Consider the following 18,801-nt stretch of genomic DNA (forward strand, 5'->3'; position numbering starts at 1 on the left):
CTGTGGGGCTAAAAATAGCCATGTAGACATTCAGACTTGGGCTGCATCCTGGGCTCTACTTTTAGTTCCATAGCAAGAGTCCCATAAACCCAAATGGACTGTCCTAGACTCTGAGACTCACTGCTGCCGGGGGCGGAGGGTAGGTTGCTGTGTAGACATACCCATAGTGTTTTGGGGGAGTATATGAATGTGGTAATTTGCAATCCTCTCTCCAGCTAACATGTTGCTTGGTTGAAATGGCAAGGGGTGTCAAATACATGTTGTGGGCAGAGAAAAAGAAACATTTTTAATGTACATTCAGCCTTGCTTTGCGATCTGAACAGAAATGAATTATCATGGCCACACACAGCATCAGGAGCAAGGCTGAGTTTGTGATAGCTCCAGTTTCACTTTGATTAGTAATATACCCATCCACTAAGTCTACTTCTCTTTCCCTCCTCCATATATATTGCCAATGGATATGTAGACTGGAGCTGATATTTGGGCGCACATATATTAACTTGGCTTGCACACTGTGATTATAATAATACAGCAAGGGGTCTTTTAACCCATTTTAAATTATTCACATAAAAACATGTAGAACAACAACATTTTTTTTTGCTAAATCAAGCACTCAAAAGTTAAGAAATGCCAGAATAAAGGTGGTCTGTGCAACCTTAGTTTGTCCCCCTTGTGCATATGCATCATGACACAGTCTTTAATTACCCGATCACATACTATTTTTTCCACAGGACCACTGCCTTTTTCAGTGCACCAAATGGATGGTGCTTACTGAATAAGAAACTATTCAATATTTTTTCTACATGTTGTTCAATGTGTGGCCCCAGGCCTTATTTATTGTACATTTATTCAAACTCTGCTCTGAAGACAGAAGTATTAATTTCCTTGTGGTGTTTTCTGTGGTGCTCACCACTATAGTATCTAAATACTTCACAAATATTAAAGAATTTATTTTCACAACATGCCTGTCAGACGAAGGAACATTTTACAGATGTGGAACTGAGGCACAGAGAGATTAAGGTAAAAAATATCCACTAATTTTGGTGCACACGTTGAGACACGTAGGACCTGTTTTTTCAGAGTGCTTACCATAATATAGTACTTTATATGTTCAAAGCACATCTCTCATTGACTTCAGCTGCAGCTATGAATACTTAGCACTTTTGCAAATCAGACCCCAGAATTTCAACTCAGATACACAGATAATGAGGAATACACTATTAAACACCTGTAAAAAGTCTGGTTCAAGTGACTTGGCTAGCATCACATAAGAACCCTGTAGCAGAGGCAGGGATAGAATCCAAATTTCTAGGACAGCATTCACGTGCCTTAACCGTGAGTCCATCTCTTCTCTTCCCACAGTCTCCCACCTCATTCATTACATACCTGCCAATCCACTGCACACCAGGCATATTAGTTGACTTCTCCATAGACCTGTGAGCATGAGTATGTACATGGCACAGTTCCCAAACTCCTCCAACATTTGACCCCTTTGTGGTGAGAGGGAGACCCTGGCACAAATCTACATAATGCGTCAGGTTGCAGCCTCTCTTCCAGCTCCTCCAGAACCTCTTACAGAGGTTCTCTGTGCACTTCTCCCCACATCTCCTGATCCTCACACACCCCATCCACCACCCTGCATCACAAGACCTCCTCATCAACCTCCTCCTGGCATTGGCCAAGATGGCCATCAATCATACCAGGAGGAGAAAGCTGGATAGGGTGGGGGTGCTCTGCAACTGTGGAGCCTATTTCCAGTCCCTTGTCTGCTCACATCTCCAGGCAGAGTTCCTCTGGGCAGTGTCCACTGACTCCTAAGCTCCTTTGAGAAGCAGTGAGTACTGTGTGGGGCTCTCAGCCCAGTTTCCCTTTCTGGTTCCTAATTTTCAGCCTCTACCTTCACTCTCATTCCTGTTTTCTCCTTTGTTGTTCCCAACAATCAGCTGTAACTTGGACTTAGTGGCTCCCCCCCTTAATTGAGGAGACTGGCCTTTAGTTATGAGCAGGCTTAGAACCACCAGCCCCAGTATTACAAATAGTATGTACCTTCCAAATTCTGCAACAAATGAAGCAGCTATCCTACAGTCAGCAATTTCTTCACTACAGAACCCTCATTCATTCCCAAAGCAGGTCCATCTTGGCGCACTGAATGAGGCAGAGTTCTGGGGAAAAAATAGTATGTGATTGTGCAATTAAAGACTTATCATAATGCATAAGCACGATGGGGCCAAATTAAGGTTGCACAGGTAACCTGAGTTCTGGCATTTCCTAACTTTCGAGTGGTTGACCTTGCAATTTTAATGTAGACTTTCTGTGTAATTTCTTAGGTTTTAAAAAAAAAACACAAAATTCCATCATGTGGCATCAAATTGACATCTATGTAGGTCATCAGCTGGGCTGGAATCTCTACCATATATCTCTGCCACTTAAACTAATGGAGTAACTGGTAACAGTAGTAGGCTGTCAACCTCTGTGAGGAGGATAGCAGGAGATGGCAGTGAGTTTTACAGGTATTGGCTGACAGCAAAGGAATGATAAGACCCAGGAATCCTGGGTTCCACTGGCTGTGAAGAGGAATGTAGTCTAGTGAGCACATGCTCTTCTATCCATTCCGCGCCAAGCAACACCCCACTGCTCCATCCTCTTCAACCTGTACCTGTTCCAATCTTGTCTTTTTCCCATCCCTGACTCCCCATGCCAATAACATTCTCCTCACTTTGCCAGTCCCAGTTCTCACTCCTCAAGCTTCTCATCCCAGTCTCCTTGTCCAGCCATTCCCAGTTCATCCCCTAGTCCTAGTCTCTTTTCCAAGACAGTCCCATTTCCCCCATCCCACCCTTCATCTGATTTGTTTTTCTTGCCCACCCTTACCTCCATTGACTTCACCCATGTTCCTCATCCCCCCAGCTCCCAGTCCGAATCTCCTTTACCAAGTTCCTTGTCCAGTCTTCCAGCTTCTTGTGGCAGTCTCTTTGCCTATCCATTTCTCGTTCTGCCCCTGCACCCTAGTTCCTTGTCAGATCTGACTCCCCTCCCTTCCTCCATCAGTTCTCAGTCTCCTTGCCCAGCCAGTCCAAGTCTCCATTCTCGGCTCCTAGTCACAGTCTACTTCCAGTCACCCCTACTCCCAGTCCACATTTCCCTCTACCTTCCCACCCACACCAAGCTCCACTCCCTGTTTCTGCCAACCCCCAGGCTCCTTGTCCCAGCTCTTCCCTCCACCCCACGTAGGTCCACCTGTTGTCCTTCTGCATTTGAATCAGGCAGCTTTCTCCACATTGCCTGTGCCCAGCAGAGGAGTTACTGAGAGCACAGAATAGATGGCCTCCCTGCTCACAGTTCATGTTCCCAGACTCAGCTGGCATGGCCAGCAACACCCCAGCACTGCAATTGCAGCAGAATCTCTGCTCAGCACTAGGCTGAAGCATGCTGAGTACAGACAGAATCTTCAGGAAATTTAGCTGCTAAAAATCTGAAAAGTCTGTACTGAGCATATGTGACCTGCAATTCTCCAAAAGCTTCTAACTTGATCAAATTTGGGCAGATTTTCACGGGGCTGGAAAAAGATACATGGTACATCCCTGATACAAAGGCCACCCCTCTGGTGAAATTCAAGTTCCTGCTCCAAAGCATGGGAGAACTAGAGGTTCTCAATGAAAAAGTCACCAGGATTCTTTTTTAACAGAGGAGGAACAAAGCATTTTTCCCTAGTTTCATTCTTGGAAATTGGTTGAACTGTTTTGGCTGAAACTTTCCACAACAATGCAGACTGAGACAGATAACCACCATGGAAAATTTCAGCCCAAATAGATAAAATTTCACAAAATTATAAGCAACTGAAAACAGGAACTTATAACGGGAGGTGTCAGGCAACCTTAATAATATGCAGCACTACTAGCCCTACTTATAATAAAAGCTTTCAGTTTCTTAGGCTAAGCAAACCATACAAATAGTACCACTCTGTTGGCTGTAGCCTAAGTCTGAAAGGGTGCAACTGATAAAAAGTTCATTGAGTCCTAGAAGTTAACAATTGAAAAGACCTATTACATCACCTACTCTAGCTCTCCAGTTATGCAGGATTGTTCCCTGAAATACATTTTTCTAGTGCTTTGCCCAGTCTAGTTTTAAATGTATCAAATTGTGGGGTGTCCACTGCTTCCTTTGGAAGGCTGTTTTGCAGCCTAATAGGTCTGTCTCTAAGAAATTGTTTTAGGCAGATATTCAGCTTAAATTTTCCCTTCTGTAATTTTATTTCTCTGAATTATAAATATTTTAATTATCCTCAGTTCCTATCCATCAGTGAAGTTCACAGCCTTTAAATATTTGTTGAATCTTATCATGCTTTCCATTTAACTGTTGCCCAGCAAAACTACTGTACAAATATGTATTCTTTTACGGCATAATCATGCAGTATCCTAAGCAAGCAAAACTTCACTTTGTGTCAGTAGGACTATTGCTTGTAATGAGACTTTAGGGTCAGACCTTTAATCATTCCCTAAAAGTCAGACTCTCCACTCCTTGGTAATTGTGCTGCTTTTATATGATCCCCCTGCAATTTCTCACTCTTTTCCTGGCCAAAAAAAAAACAAACGTCCAAAACTAAACACAATATTCCAGTTGCAGTCACACCATTTTCACTGAGAAATACAGTTGCTGGGACCATCCTGTTCCACAAGACGGTGCCTCTTTACATAAGCAACCCAAACTGCATAGCATATATACACATTATACTGCAAGCCACTTGTTTGACGCCTCATACTACAAACCACTTCTTTGCAGCCGTATCATATTTTAGAGTATTCTCTCTAATTTGCTATTCGCTATTATCACTCATTCTGGCAAACCACTTTTAGCAAATGCTGTTTTCGCTTAATTTTAATGGTAGTTGGAGCAAGCCTTTTGTATTATTCAAATTTCAGTTCTGTGCAGTATGCCCCCACTTCTTGAGCATTAATAAAGATATTAAATATAGTCCCATTATTCTCTAGATGTTTTACAATATTTTTCTCAATATGTTCTAAGTATAGAAATAAGATTAACAATGTGGCAATAAGGTATGAGCACTTTTTTTTGAAGCTTCATTTATGACTATTATACAGTCTTATCACAATTGCACATCTATGGCTGTTTATGTTGTATCATCTATGTCATCTGGACCAATTTCTATAAGAAAAACATTGACATTGTGCACTTTACCTGCATTTTTCTCTCAAAAGGGTTATTTTTCACTGGTCCCACTACCTAATGCCATAGAATTGGTTTAGTTTGTGTCATGCCTGTAGATTCAGTCTAAGTTTTCAAAAATGAGTGCTCCTAAATCCATAGCCTGAATTTCAAAAGTGCTAAGCACATAGCAACACCTATTGATTTCAAACGTTCAGCACACTTGGATTAAGTTGCCTAAACAATTTAGGAACCTAAATTTAGGAATCCATTTTGAAAATCTTGAAAATACAGTAGCACCATAAAACCTCTAGGTTCATTCTGGCGCTGCTTACTCTCTGTATTCAGTAAGGTATACTACTCACAGGAAATGTACCCTTTATTCTGCATGTTTTTTCTTCTCTTCCCTTTTGGGAGAAGACAGACTCCTTTAATCTCAGTCTCTTCTCTGACTCAGTTTATAATTGCTGCAATTGCTACGTTTCAGTGCCTGGACAATATTCTGGGAGGTCAGAATCAGGACTAGTGTCAGACTCAGAATCAGGACTATGTGTCTGCTATTACCAGATTCAGTCAGTGATACAGCTCTTACTACTGTACAAATTCTCTGATTACTGCTTGTACATACATTTTATTCTCCTGCTTGAGACCATCCTGCTGCATTTTGTTTCTAGAAGTAAACTGTGGAGAGGAAGCATCCTTCCTTTTTCAGTGTAACACCACCACTGATAGAGGCAGTATTTACTTCTTCATCAGCCTACTCTTTGTCACGGGACTAATCCTGGACTTGGGCTTGTTAATGCATCTGGGATTTTGATACTTCTCTGCTGATTCTCCAGTATGTCTAAAGAGTGAGGCTCAGTGGCAGGGAGCATGGAGAAGCTTTGCATTAGCACTGTATTTTCTGTGCCTGTTCTGTAGGTCAAATAAGATCCACTCCCCAAAGCTGATTTTCTTTTGTCAGAAGCCCTAAAATTCTTTAATTACTTCTTTTAAAATGTGTGTCAAGCTCAGTTATTCAATTTATATTAATCCATGGTGAAAGCTTCGGTTTAAAAGAACATCACCCTAATAACATAATAGGCATATAATAATATTCAGCTCTTCTCCAGAGCTTTTCACTCATAAATCTCAAAGCAGTCTAAAGGAAAATGAGTATCATCTACATTTTGCAGATACGGAAACTGAGGCATGAGGTCACATAGCAGGCTAGTGACTGAGCAAGGAAAAGAATGCTGATCTGAGATAAGCAGCTAATACATGGAAAAATAAAATTAATTGTTCCTAGTGATCAGTGGGCATTTCACCCAGTGTCCGGTATAATTTGGTTATTAGTACCCATGGATCACCTTATTCTAGCAGTTAATCAGTTGTAAATGTTCTACTTAATCATAGATGGTGCCATCTATTGACAAAGGCCTATTAGCTCCGATATCAATGTTCTGACACCAATAATTATTAACATCACTTCAGTTCTCATAACATTAAATCTGAATATCTGAAATTTAACCAGACAACTAAAAAGAGTGGTATGCTACCCTGTTCTCCTTCAGCAATCTGTGCAATATGAGTTTTGTAAGAGTTATTACCAAAGTAATACTATCAATTTTTCTGTTTGTTTTACAGGTTGATGACCAAATGAAGCTGCTTCAGAATTGCTGGAGTGAACTCTTAATTCTAGATCACATTTACCGGCAAGTGGTACATGGGAAAGAAGGCTCTATCCTTCTGGTTACTGGGCAACAAGTGAGTGTGCAGACTTCAAGAGGTGTTGTTTTTTTATTAATCATCTTCAAAATAGCAGGAGTTTTATTAGGTCAGAAGCACTCTTGTTCTGAAATAGAGAGATTGGCTAGAAATAATGTAGATAAAATGACTTGTGCAGTCTGAGACAGCTGGTAAAAGACAGTAAATAGTCCGAAATCAAACACACAGCTGGTAGATTCTAGGTATGCAGTCTCATCCTACTCTGATCACCATCAATATTGAGTCAAATTCATTGCTAATGAAAGTGCGCACTACTCCACTGACTGTGCCCGTTTCTGCTAGTGGCCTATCCACTGGAACATTAGCAGGGAACCAGGGAACTGGTCTAACTATGCCAGTATAAGTAGTTTGCCACTTGTAATTTTAAAGCACTCAGTTTAAAAGGCCATCTATTTAAATGAAATTCAGGCCTAAAAGTTCAGGAGTAAAAGAAACTATTTTACAGAGAGGCTGGCTGAATGTTCTAAGCATCAGGTTTAAAATATCCAGACTTGCTAGAACCACAAGTTCAAATCCTGGCAGGAGAAACTTACCCCATTTACATCTGAGAGAGATAAACTGAAAGTAGGGCTTACTATGCAGGGAGAATTTGTGATGCTTAGAAACTGTCTGTCAGCTTTACATTGATGCTAAAGAGCCCACCATGTTTTTAGTAATTCTAGGGTGCCAATGTCCTAGACCAAAATACTTCCAACCTCTGCTACTGTGCAGCATGCTGTGTGCTTGTTGATTGCTGCCCAGCTCCCAAGATGTAAAGCTGTGCCTCAGTTTCCCCAACAGTAAAATGCAGATAATGCCTACATCACATCAGTAATGCCTACATTAAGTAATTGTCATGACATTAAATTGCTCAATGTCTGGAAAGTACTTTGAGTCATTTGACTGAGAAGCGCTATGGATATTATTTATCATTATCATCCTTGCTATAAGCAAGATTATAGGGCAACATACAAGCTTTCAAGAGAAATGTTTGAGCTTCTGGCTGTCATTAACTTTAAATACAAGCCCATCATTCTTGGTAAATGGAGTCCTATATAGTCTGCTTTGTTAACTTGGAGACATTACGAGCAAGCCTGTGACTAGCCCTGCAAGGTAATAAAGTTAAGAGAGTCCAGAAAGCACCTTGCACCTTTGCCCATGAGCTGGTTACAATCACAGCCATTATGCTCTCAAAGGGAAAGGAGCGCTCCTGGCTAGTGATGCCAACCTTCTCCAAAGGCCATGGGAAGAGCAGGATGAACAAGTGTCATAAACTTCACCTACTCCTGTCATAACATATTCCCAGATTTGGACCTTAGCGTCCAAAATATGGGTGTTAGCATGAAAACCTCCAAGCTTAGTTACCAGCTTGGACCTGGTAAAGCTGCCACCACCCAAAAAATTAGTGTTTTGGGGCACTCTGGTCCCCCCAAAAACCTTCCCTGGGGACCCCAAGACCCAAATTCCTTGAGTCTCACAACAAAGGGGAATAAACCATTTCCCTTCCCCCTCCTCCTTCCAGGTGTTCCCTCCCTGGGTTCCTGGAGAGATACACAGAAGCAAGCTCCGTGAATCTGAACAGAGGGACTCCACCCTCCCTATTTCCAGTCCTGGAAACACAAGTACCGAGAGAGAGCCAAGCTCCCCCTCCACCCCCCTCCTTCACCCAGAGGGAATGCAAAGTCAGGCTAGTAAATCTAACACACACAGATTTCCCCCAGACTTCTTCCTCCCACCAACTCCCTGGTGAGCACAGACTCAGTTCCCTGGAGTTCCCCACTAAAGAAAAACTCCAACAGGTCTTAAAAAGAAAGCTTTATGTAAAAAGAAAGAAAAATACATAAAAAATGGTCTCTCTGTATTAAGGTGACAAATACAGGGTCAATTGCTTAAAAGAAATATGAATAAACAGCCTTATTCAAAAGAACACAATTCAAAACACTCCAGCAACTACACACATGTAAATACAAAAGAAAAAAAAATAACCCCTATTGTTTTATGATCTTTGTACTCACAACTTGGAAACAGAAGATTAGAAAGCAGGAGACAGAAAAATCCTTCCCATAGCCAAGAGGGTCAGACACAAGACAAAGAACAAAGAACTCCAGCACAAACTTCCCTCCACCCAGATTTGAAAAAGTCTTGCTTCCTGATTGGTCCTCTGGTCAGGTGTTTCAGGTTACTCCTTTCCAGGTGAAAGAGGCATTAACCCTTAGCTATCTGTTTATGACAACTCCACCCCAGCCAGCAGAACTGGGCCAGTTGCATGAAACACACTCTGCACCCTTTCAACGGCATTGAATCAAGTACAGTATGTCTAGGGGCTCCAGTTGGAGTGCTGCACAGCTGTACTTCCCTCTTTTCAGCCACATTCCGGCTGTTGATAGGAAAAAGCAGTCAGACGTCAAAGCAGCAAGCACTGAGGCTTACACAGAAAGGCCTTGTTTTATTTATGTAGCTGGCTGGAGTTTCATAAAGTGTGTGTGTGTGTGTGTGTGTGTGTGTGTGTGTGTGTGTGTGTGTGTGTGTGTGTGTGTGTGTGTGTGTGTGTGTGTGTGTGTGTGTGTGTGTGTGTGTGTGTGTGTGTGTTTCAAGAAAGCACTTTTTCAAATCATTATGGTCCCTCAGCAGTTCCTCACAGATGAGTTCCTTTCTGTGCGCGTTTCATATTCTGTACTAAGTGCTGCCCCACAGCAACAGTAATTACCATTTCAAAAGAAAATAAACTAGCACAAGTGCATTTTACATCTCTCCAAGTTTCATAACACAAAACAATCAAGGAATGATTTGCAGTGTATTAGTTAATTGTAAATTACTGCCACATTGCTTTCCATGTTCCAGGTTTCAGAAGCTAAGCGCATGGTATGTGATGGTAACAAACCATTTCCCATTAAAGAGAAACTTTAATTTCTCCAGGGTTATGTGCTATCCTACTGGATTCTCTGCATAACAATCTGCTGCCATTTTTCTTGTACTCAGAACTCAAGGAGTAGACATTACAAATTACTACAGAATACTATTCATTGTTCATGCATTTTGCTGCAGTAGTTAATGTGCAACATTTGATATATTGCCCAGGCTGCCAGGACATGAGTTATTCATTTGGATCTTACCCATGCTCCCCTTATAACTGCAGTAAAATCGGGGATGGCTTTACCATGAGGCCTATTGAGGCAGCCACCTCAGGTGCCAGACTGAAGGGGAGGGGTGCCACTAGGACCCAGCGCGTAGAAAATTGTGTCTGCTGCTGGTGCATATGTATTCTCTCTGCTCTAGATGCACAGAGATGGTGAAGTGCTGTGCTGGAGGAAGAAGGGCATAAGAGACATAACAGGCAGGCAGGAGAAAAGGTGACAGGGAACAACAGAAAGCAGCAGGAGCTGCAGAGAGAGAGAGGAGGAGCCGCGTCTTATGTACCTGTCTAGCACCCCCAGGAGCTTGGACTGATTAACACCAACTTCTCAGGGAACCTCCTGTTTCCTGCTGCTTCCCTGAACCCACTTGAGGAGAACAGGCAGTCAACTGAAGTAGTAGGAGCCAGTTAGGCCCTTAAGACCCTGATATCTTCCCTCGCTCAGGCCCTTCTCCAGCCTGCTTATTTGTCCCCTTCAACTGAGTGTTGAGAGCCACTAGAGCTGGCACAGAACAGCACTCATGAGTGAAAGAAGAAAATGCCCTGCTGGGGCAGCGTTCAGAAAAAGCAAGCAAGCAAGCAAAGGAAGCTTTTCTATCTAAGCAGAAAGGAGCTCTCCTGAGATACATAGACACAAATATTCACGATGAGCCTTCCAGCCTCAGTGAGGATGAGAGTGGTGAGGAGATACCCGATCTTCTAGTTAATCAGAGTGCAGGTGACCTGGCAGCTACTGCAGCATCCATATCTCCATCTCAAATGGGTGTAACCGTGCACATTCCTGAAGAAAAGTGTAGATCAGAGAAGAGTGGTCTTTAATGGTGCGTTTTGTAACGATAACAGAACCTAATGAAAATGTCCCTGCAATGGTGACTGTCAGAGAGCATTTTCTAGAATTTATTGACATTGATGACACTACACGTGCTGGTGTGACAAATGTGCTTCTTAAAAAGCTGGAAGACACAGGAATTGCGATAGCTGACATGAGAGGTCAGGGCTACGATAATGGTGCCAACATGAGGGGAAAGAACAGAGGAGTGCAGACACGGATCCGAGAGTTAAACCCTTGAGCTTTTTTTGTCCCATGCAATTCTCATTCATTGAACTTGGTGGTCAGTGATGCAGCATCAGCTTCTAGTGAGGCTGCTGGATTTTTTAATATAATTCAAAGTATCTATGTATTTTTCTCTGCATGAACTCATCAATGCCAAATTTTGAAGCAGCATCTGGGAACGTCCTCTCTGACACTGAAACCACTGAGTGCCACATGATGGTAAAGTCATGTGCAGGCGATAAAGCCTATCAAACACCAAATTGGGAAGATAGATGATGCCATAGTTGCCATTCTGGAGGATAATGCTATGAGAGGAGGAGAGGAGTGGCAGAGGGAAATGGAATCACCAGAAACATACATAACTTCAAATTTCTGTGTGGCATGACATACTGTTTGAACTAAATGTGTTGACCTTGGTGTTGACCTTGATATATCTGGAGCAATGGAACACCTGGACAAAGCAAAGTGTCTTACCGGTCAGTGTTTTACAGTCTTGCCGGTCAGATGAGGGATTTCAAAACATTCTGAAGAATGCACAGAAGTTAGCAGAGGAACTTCACACTGAAGCTATTTTCCCAACTATTCAAGAATACAAGAGTCACTGAAGAAGACGACATTTTGATTATAAGGCACGGGATAATCCCATAAGAGACTCCAAACAACAATTAGAAGTTGAATTCTAGATGCTAGATTGTGCAGTACAGTCAGTTGAAGGACATTTCATGCAGCTCAGGGAACTAAGCAGTATATTTGGGATATTGTATGATATTCCAAAACTCTTCACTATACCTGAAGAAGATCTACAATCAGCAATGCAGGGCACTAGAGACAATGTTGACATGCGCAATATTAATGCGATTGATTTAGGTGATGAACTGAAAGCCCTTTCAAGATACATTTCAGCAGGATCAACTCCAAAGGCTGTTCTGGAATATATGTGCACAAATAAGATGACCATCCTCTTTCCAAATGCTTTTGTTGTTCTGCACATACTTCTAACACTTCCTGTAACAGCTGCCAGTGGAGAACGCAGCTTCTCCAAGCTGAAGTTAATAAAAACAAATCTACGCTCCACAATGACACAAGAGAGGCTGGTTGGCCTTGCAACCATCTCAACAGAGAACGAGCTGGCCCAGACTGTGGACCTTCAGGAAGCAGTTCAAACCTTTGCAACTGAAAAGGCACGGAAAGCACCACTTTAATTATTCAAACATAAAAATGCCAGTGTTACTATGCAGACAAGAAAAGTTACATTTGCTGTTCAGGCGTTTGAAAGTTAAGTGTTACTTAAAATTTTTGAACAGGTGTTTTAAATTGTTAGTTCTCCTTTATTGGGGTAGGTAGCAGAGCAGTACCATGAGAGGAGTAGAACAGAAAGAAGGCAGAATTGATACCTTTCAAAGTTTTGGCCCAAGCGAGGGGACATGGGGGCATCATTTGAGCTCCCCACCTCAGGTGCCAAAATCTGTGGGCCGGCCCTGAGTAAAATCCTCTGCTTTTTTAGTATGGTGTTACAAGTCTAGTTGAGCTCCTCCTCCTGGACATTCATCAGACCAGCTGTGAGGGAATTGAACTACAGTATCCTGTGTGCTTTAAGCTGCTGGAGTCTTAACAGAATCCACAGGCTGCCACTAGGTTGAGGTCTTCAGGCACACTCTTGGGATGCAGATTCTCCTGTCTAACACCTCATCCTGAGAGCTGAGACTTTGTGATCCAACTGACAAGGACCAATACTGACCATTCCCCCATATTCTCCTGTAACTTAAACACACTGTCTCCCAGAATTCCAGTTTTTCTGGGTCCACAGGTTAACTCTTCTAAGGCTCATGAGAGGCATAGCACAGCACAGACAGATTTTGCAGAGATTTCTAAAACTATCATTCTTCCTTTAAAAACACAAGAAATGCACAGGTCTATATAAAAATAATGAATTCTACACACATTTCCCTGCCTCAATTTCTTCACCACTCTATGGCATTCTTTGGGCTGAGGTGTCCTCTGGGCATATCCAGGATACTTCTGCTGCAGCTCATGGCTTGACTTCTGAACCAGGGAGTCTCTCGCTTTCTCTGACCTTAGTTGTTCTAGCAGCTAAGCAGAGAGCTCCCTCCCCCTCCCCCTCCCCCAGCTATGAAAGCATGCCCGACTCATCTCTTGCTACCTAAACCTTCCTGTCTCTCTCGCTCTGAGTCCCTTTAGTTTATATATCCCAATATGTCCTTTATATAACAAAAACATGTCCTTTGTTCTGCTTTTGGGGATTTTCCACTTCTCTAAATGCCAGTCCCCAGTTGAGGGGTTGGAAAAAACTGGCTGTCCTTGCATCATCCAACCTTCTTAGCATACCTATTATGCAGGCAGAGTACAATCATTATGGTTAACTACTCTCCATCATTCCTAGTCTGGTCTGTATGTGCTACAGGCCCTGTCAGCACCTAGTGAATTCCACATTTACATAGAGGTATTCAAAACTACAGTATTTTCATAAGAACAACTCAAGAGCACCAGTCTTAATTCATAAAATTGTACAGACAGATTACCCCAGATCACCACATTTGGTCAAATCAATTCAGGTAAAAAGCAGTGAGTCACAACTTTGCCTAAAACTCAGACTTTTTTGAGATTTTTTTTAAATTTTTGACTGGCCAATTGACTAAAACAGGTCACATGATTGTCTATCCCCAATTTTGTTTGTGCAGGATTTGGGACAAGGTGAATACAAACAGTGTATAGCAATAATTGTTTTGCTGTTCGGTTTATTGTCCTCTTGTGTTCAGGTTTGCCCAAGTCTCATCTGATCTAACTATCTCTGACCAAAAGGGAAGGAAAAAACAGAACCATGACCTACATATTTAAAGCAGTTAGGTTTGTCCTTAACAGTCTCTCATCTCTGATAATAAAATGGTGTGTTCATTCTAGCTGTGCTAAAAGTTTACAGTGACACCCCAAATTACACAAAATTCACCAGACTACAGGCCTAATCACAAATGCCAAATTCAGGTTCATCTAAAGGTTTGCTAAGGATCCTGAACCTTTCAAGTAACCCGAGGCCAAGATATTCAGCAATCTTAGCATGATTAGTGTTTGCTTAGGAGGCTTTGCTATATTATGCATTCAATACAAAACCAGTTTACTACTGAGATTTTGAGTTTGAATCTAAAACTCAAAAAAATATATAGGGATGAGGAGCCTTACAGCAAGGAGAACACCTTTTATTAATCCTTGTGAACCAAAATTGCTGAGTTTCACGCAGTTTTACACCTAGACCCTTCCTTGGGAAATGTTTTCCTTTCTCATTCTTTAATATAGTGTTTCCCGAAAGACAACGAGGGACATTGCCAAACCATGAGCTAATGGACTGGCAGGCTGGTAGCAGCATCACAAGGATGGTGCCAGGATAGGTCCTATATCAAATTTCAAGCTCTGGAACCAACAAGCAATGGGAGTAATTCAGAAGCAGTATCCCTGGAGGGAGAGGACACTATATCGTTTCTAGCAACCCCTGAGGGCAATTGAAATAGTGACACCGATGGTCTCCAGAGGGAGCATAGCCAGTCCTCCTCCAGTGGAAGGAGATTTGAAAATCTTTGAGAATGGGGGGGGAGTAAAAAGAAAAATGTTAAATCATTGGAGTTAAAAGCACCTCCTCACTCCCTATCAGTGAGAAAATAGTGAATTAGTATGCCACTAATTCATCTGTGTAATCATTCACAAAAGCAGAAAGTTCTGATCCCAGATCTAAACTTCCCTGAAGCTCTGGCTTGTTCAGTCTCAGGGATTTGATTCCAGGCCATCTCTATGTAGGTTGCACTCCACAGGGAAGATCATTCATTATAGTAATTCCTATAGTAATTTTGTAGAGGTCTCTGAACAGTGTGTGATAGTATTAATCAAGATGAGGTGAACAAAGGATGGAGCGGGCACTTTAACAATGGATTGTGGTGACAGAGTTAGCCAGATCCTGCATGTTACTTTAACATAACATTTATAATGTGGTTAATTTGAAGAACCTGATTTTGGTCATTACTTCTATAAAAAAATAAGTAATTGATTAAAACTGCTCTCTGTACAGCACCTTGAGAATACTTTTACAATGATAGGTTTAATAACAAAGTCAAAACAGTCACTGTAGATAATATATATATAGCCCAATACAGGAAATTGGAATCCTTTCCTATCTTGATGTACTAGTGGTCTTTATAATGTAAGTTAGACAAAACAAGTACAGTACTTTGAAGTGTTATCAGTTTTACTATTTGCATATTATAGCTAATTAGCAACCCACAATAACATCATCCTAAGGGAAAGGTCCACTGGCAACTTAATTCATTATCTTCTATTATTGTGTACCATGTTAAAATGACAAGCATCTTACACTGTTCAAGTCATTACAATTTAATTAATATAACTAAAACTGATTTAACTGTACCTTCTATCTTTGTCCAAGATGAGCCCATCTCTAGAAATCTGAAGCAAATATTTATGAAAAACATTAAGTTACTGGGGCAAGTTATATATGAAAAGTTCTAAATGAGCTTTAATAGCTACATTAAAAAGTGAAATGCAGTTGCCAGTGAAAGGTATACAGTCTCACGGTTCAGCAAACAATAGAAGCATAATTATGCTTGTGATAGTAAATAATCCTTCTCTATACAAACCATGCTTGTCACTATAGTACCACACTCTTATGAGAAAGTTTTAGGTATGAAGCTAACTTATGTTAAGTCACCTGCCTGTACACCACCTTCCCCAAGCGCACCCACTCATCCACAAACAGTAAGTTAATTTACTAAATTAGATACGAACTAAATATCACTAAAATGAAATTAAATTACCTCAGCCCATCAGAATGTCCAGTTGCTGTCCAGTTATTGAGCTGTAACTGTAGCTTTATTCCTCAGTTATGCAGTTCCTGGCACTGGTTGAAGAGGATATAAAATTCAGAGGTACAGTTGGTATTATATAATTATACACTGTGAAAGTCACTGTAATCTACTAGTCTGAGGACAATTATTACCCAACTAGAGGATTAGTTATTGAAAAAGGACAGTACAGTGATTATGCAAATCACTACACTATGACTTGCTACTGCCCCCCCATCCATAAGCATTCAGCAAATATGACCACTTCAGCTTCAGTCTCCCCAATCACATGCTTCCCCCATCAACCCTCTATTTCCTCCACCTGATCCTAGATGTTAAATACAATTTAATTTAAAAAAGAATTAAATTTAGGGCAGGAAAGGAGCCAGATTGTGCTTTTACATTTTACGATTTGTATTAGGATCTGTATGGAAGAGTTCTATTGCAGTGGAATCCCTTGTGGAATTCTGGCTGGCTCAACCAGAATTCCTCCTGAGGAACCCATTGCAGCAGGAGCTCTGCTGTCTTTCAAGAAGGTGCAGCATGCTCTCCCCTTCAGATCAGTCCTGCTCTGCTGTCCAGTGAAAGGGATGAGGACCTCATCTTTCCTAATCTGTGTTTAGGAGGCTACTAGTCCTAGCGAGAATGCCACAAGACATTCCATCGAATGTTGTTCTCTAGGTGGCTTGTAACATCTCGGATAAATTTCCACCAGCCAAGTGGTGGAAGCAGCCAAGAGGCATATCCCCTATTACACGGGTTCATCAAATCTGTTCCGATGTTGGATTCTTGGGCCATCAGACCCTTGCAGCCACGCAGGAACGGACCAAATGGTGAACGACTGCTACAACCAACTGTTTGGCTATGCCTTGAAGAAGTAGTCCTAGCTAAGAGTAGTAGCTCTGCTCCCAAAGACTTGCTGGCACCTGTTCTGAGCACAAGAGATTCATTGTGCCACTGCCACAACCCCTTTTGCTTGTGGACAAGGCCAGCCACAAGTCAAGTGACAGGTTGGGGAGAAATTCAGGCAGTCATGGACAGTAGCTGATCAGAGCACATGTGAGATGGAGAGCACAGTTATAATAATAAATCGTAACAGCAGCAATCAATTTGATGGTTCCTGTTAAGTCAGTAGTATTCATATCCTGGCCTTCAGGCTCAAAGCTTATTTAGCCCAGAATATAGTTTTCCCTTGTAAACAAGATTTGCCTTTAATTCTTACATAGGCAAAACCTCTCATTGACTTCAGAGAGATCTTTGTGTGTAAGGACTTCAAAATTTGGCCTCATCTAAGTAAATATCTTACAACTGTATTGATTAACTTGATCTGGTTTCTGATATAAGTTTTCCCAAATACAACATCACTTTTTACAGTTTTAAAGTGGGATTTTCAAATGTACTCAGCATTGGCCTAACATTGCTTCCATTGAATTTAATGGGACTTGGGCTCTTAAGTTACTTAGGCACTTGTGAAAATCTCACCCTCAAGCACCTAAATATGGATTTAGGAGCTTAGTTTTAAGCTCTTATTTTTTAAAGCATCAGTTGTCATGCTGAACCATCTTCTGCATTAAAATCTGTTGCACAATATCAGACCATCGCTCTCAAGGCAAAAATCATCATTTAATTTCAATCGGATTTTTGGTTTAATTAACCAGCATTGATGGCACAGTATGACTCACTATTAGGTAAAAGTTATGCTCTTCAGTATACAAGTGCATATGATGTGAATTTCCAGCTCAAGTTACAAGTGGTTTATTTGGGTGTTTTTAGAGAGACGTGGTGAATGACGTAATATCTTTTATTGGACCAACTTCTTTTGGTGAGAGAGGCAAGCTTTTGAGTTTACACAGAGCGCTTCTTCAGGTCTGCGGAATGTACTCAGAGCATCTGAGCTAAATACGAGATTGAACAGATTGTTTAGCATAAGTAGGTTACACATTTCAAAGAACCATTCAAGGTGGCCCTTTTAACTCCTTTCCAGTCATAGAGGGGAAAGGAAAAAAACTGGGGGAGTTAAGTGTGTTATAGATTGTTGTAATAAGTCATAAATCCAGTCTCTCTATTCAGTCCACGATTTTTAATATCTAGGCAAAGTTATGAATTTAAGCTCCCAGGCTCATCTTTTGAAGGTGTTGTGCAGATTTCCTTTGAGGATGAGAACTGACAGGTTAGATATAGTGCTTTGTAAAAAGTATTCACCCACTGGTGATATAGTGTTTTTTGTCTTATATCATTTTTCTGTGTGAGTTCATTTGAAAGTGTAGTGGTTGCCTCATTTCACTCACATAGTTGTTATTGGGGCATTTAGTTCACTGGATGAGATATACCATATATTGTGATAGGCATGTGAAGGACCCATGGATGATCTTGAAAGATGTGTTAATCACTGTAGCCCACAGATTTTGCATCTGTTGTTCTGGCAGGGTCTGGTGCTTTGAGTTGGTGAGTCCTGGTCTGAGGGAGCTTGCTTCTGATGATGAGCTTGGAGAGGCTGGAAGATTGTTTGAAGACCAGAAGAGGGAGTTTCAGGAAAGATTTCTTTCAGGATGATCCCCATCAAGTATGGGTTGTAATTGTTTGAGGATACCCAATATGGTCTCCAATGTGCAGTGGTAGGTGACAACTAGATGTGTACATTTGGAGGGGGTGTATTTCTGTACTGAAGCAGGTACTCTTGGGTCTTTGTGTAGCCCATTCCATGATGGAGTCTCCTTTTTCGGTGGAGTGTCCTTGTTTAGTGAAGGTGGTTGTATGTTAAGATGTATGTCCTGGTCTTTCTCCTCAGAGCATATTCTGTGGTATCTAAGTGCCTGGCTGTAAATAACAGATTGTTTGGTGCA

The 18,801-nt window shown here is 41.4% G+C and overlaps 1 protein-coding gene across 1 annotated transcript in view; it reads left to right on the plus strand.

The window, feature by feature from the left end:
• NR5A2 (nuclear receptor subfamily 5 group A member 2) overlaps nt 1-18,801 on the plus strand; it is a 104,542-nt gene that overhangs the window by 50,995 nt on the left and 34,746 nt on the right. Inside the window, exon 5 of the mRNA XM_050961450.1 lies at nt 6,790-6,909. Within this exon, the coding sequence (XP_050817407.1) occupies nt 6,790-6,909 (120 nt within the window). The remainder of the gene's footprint in view (nt 1-6,789; nt 6,910-18,801) is intronic.

The sequence above is a fragment of the Gopherus flavomarginatus genome, chromosome 7, assembly GCF_025201925.1.
Source record: "Gopherus flavomarginatus isolate rGopFla2 chromosome 7, rGopFla2.mat.asm, whole genome shotgun sequence".
Taxonomy (NCBI): Eukaryota; Metazoa; Chordata; order Testudines; family Testudinidae; genus Gopherus; species Gopherus flavomarginatus.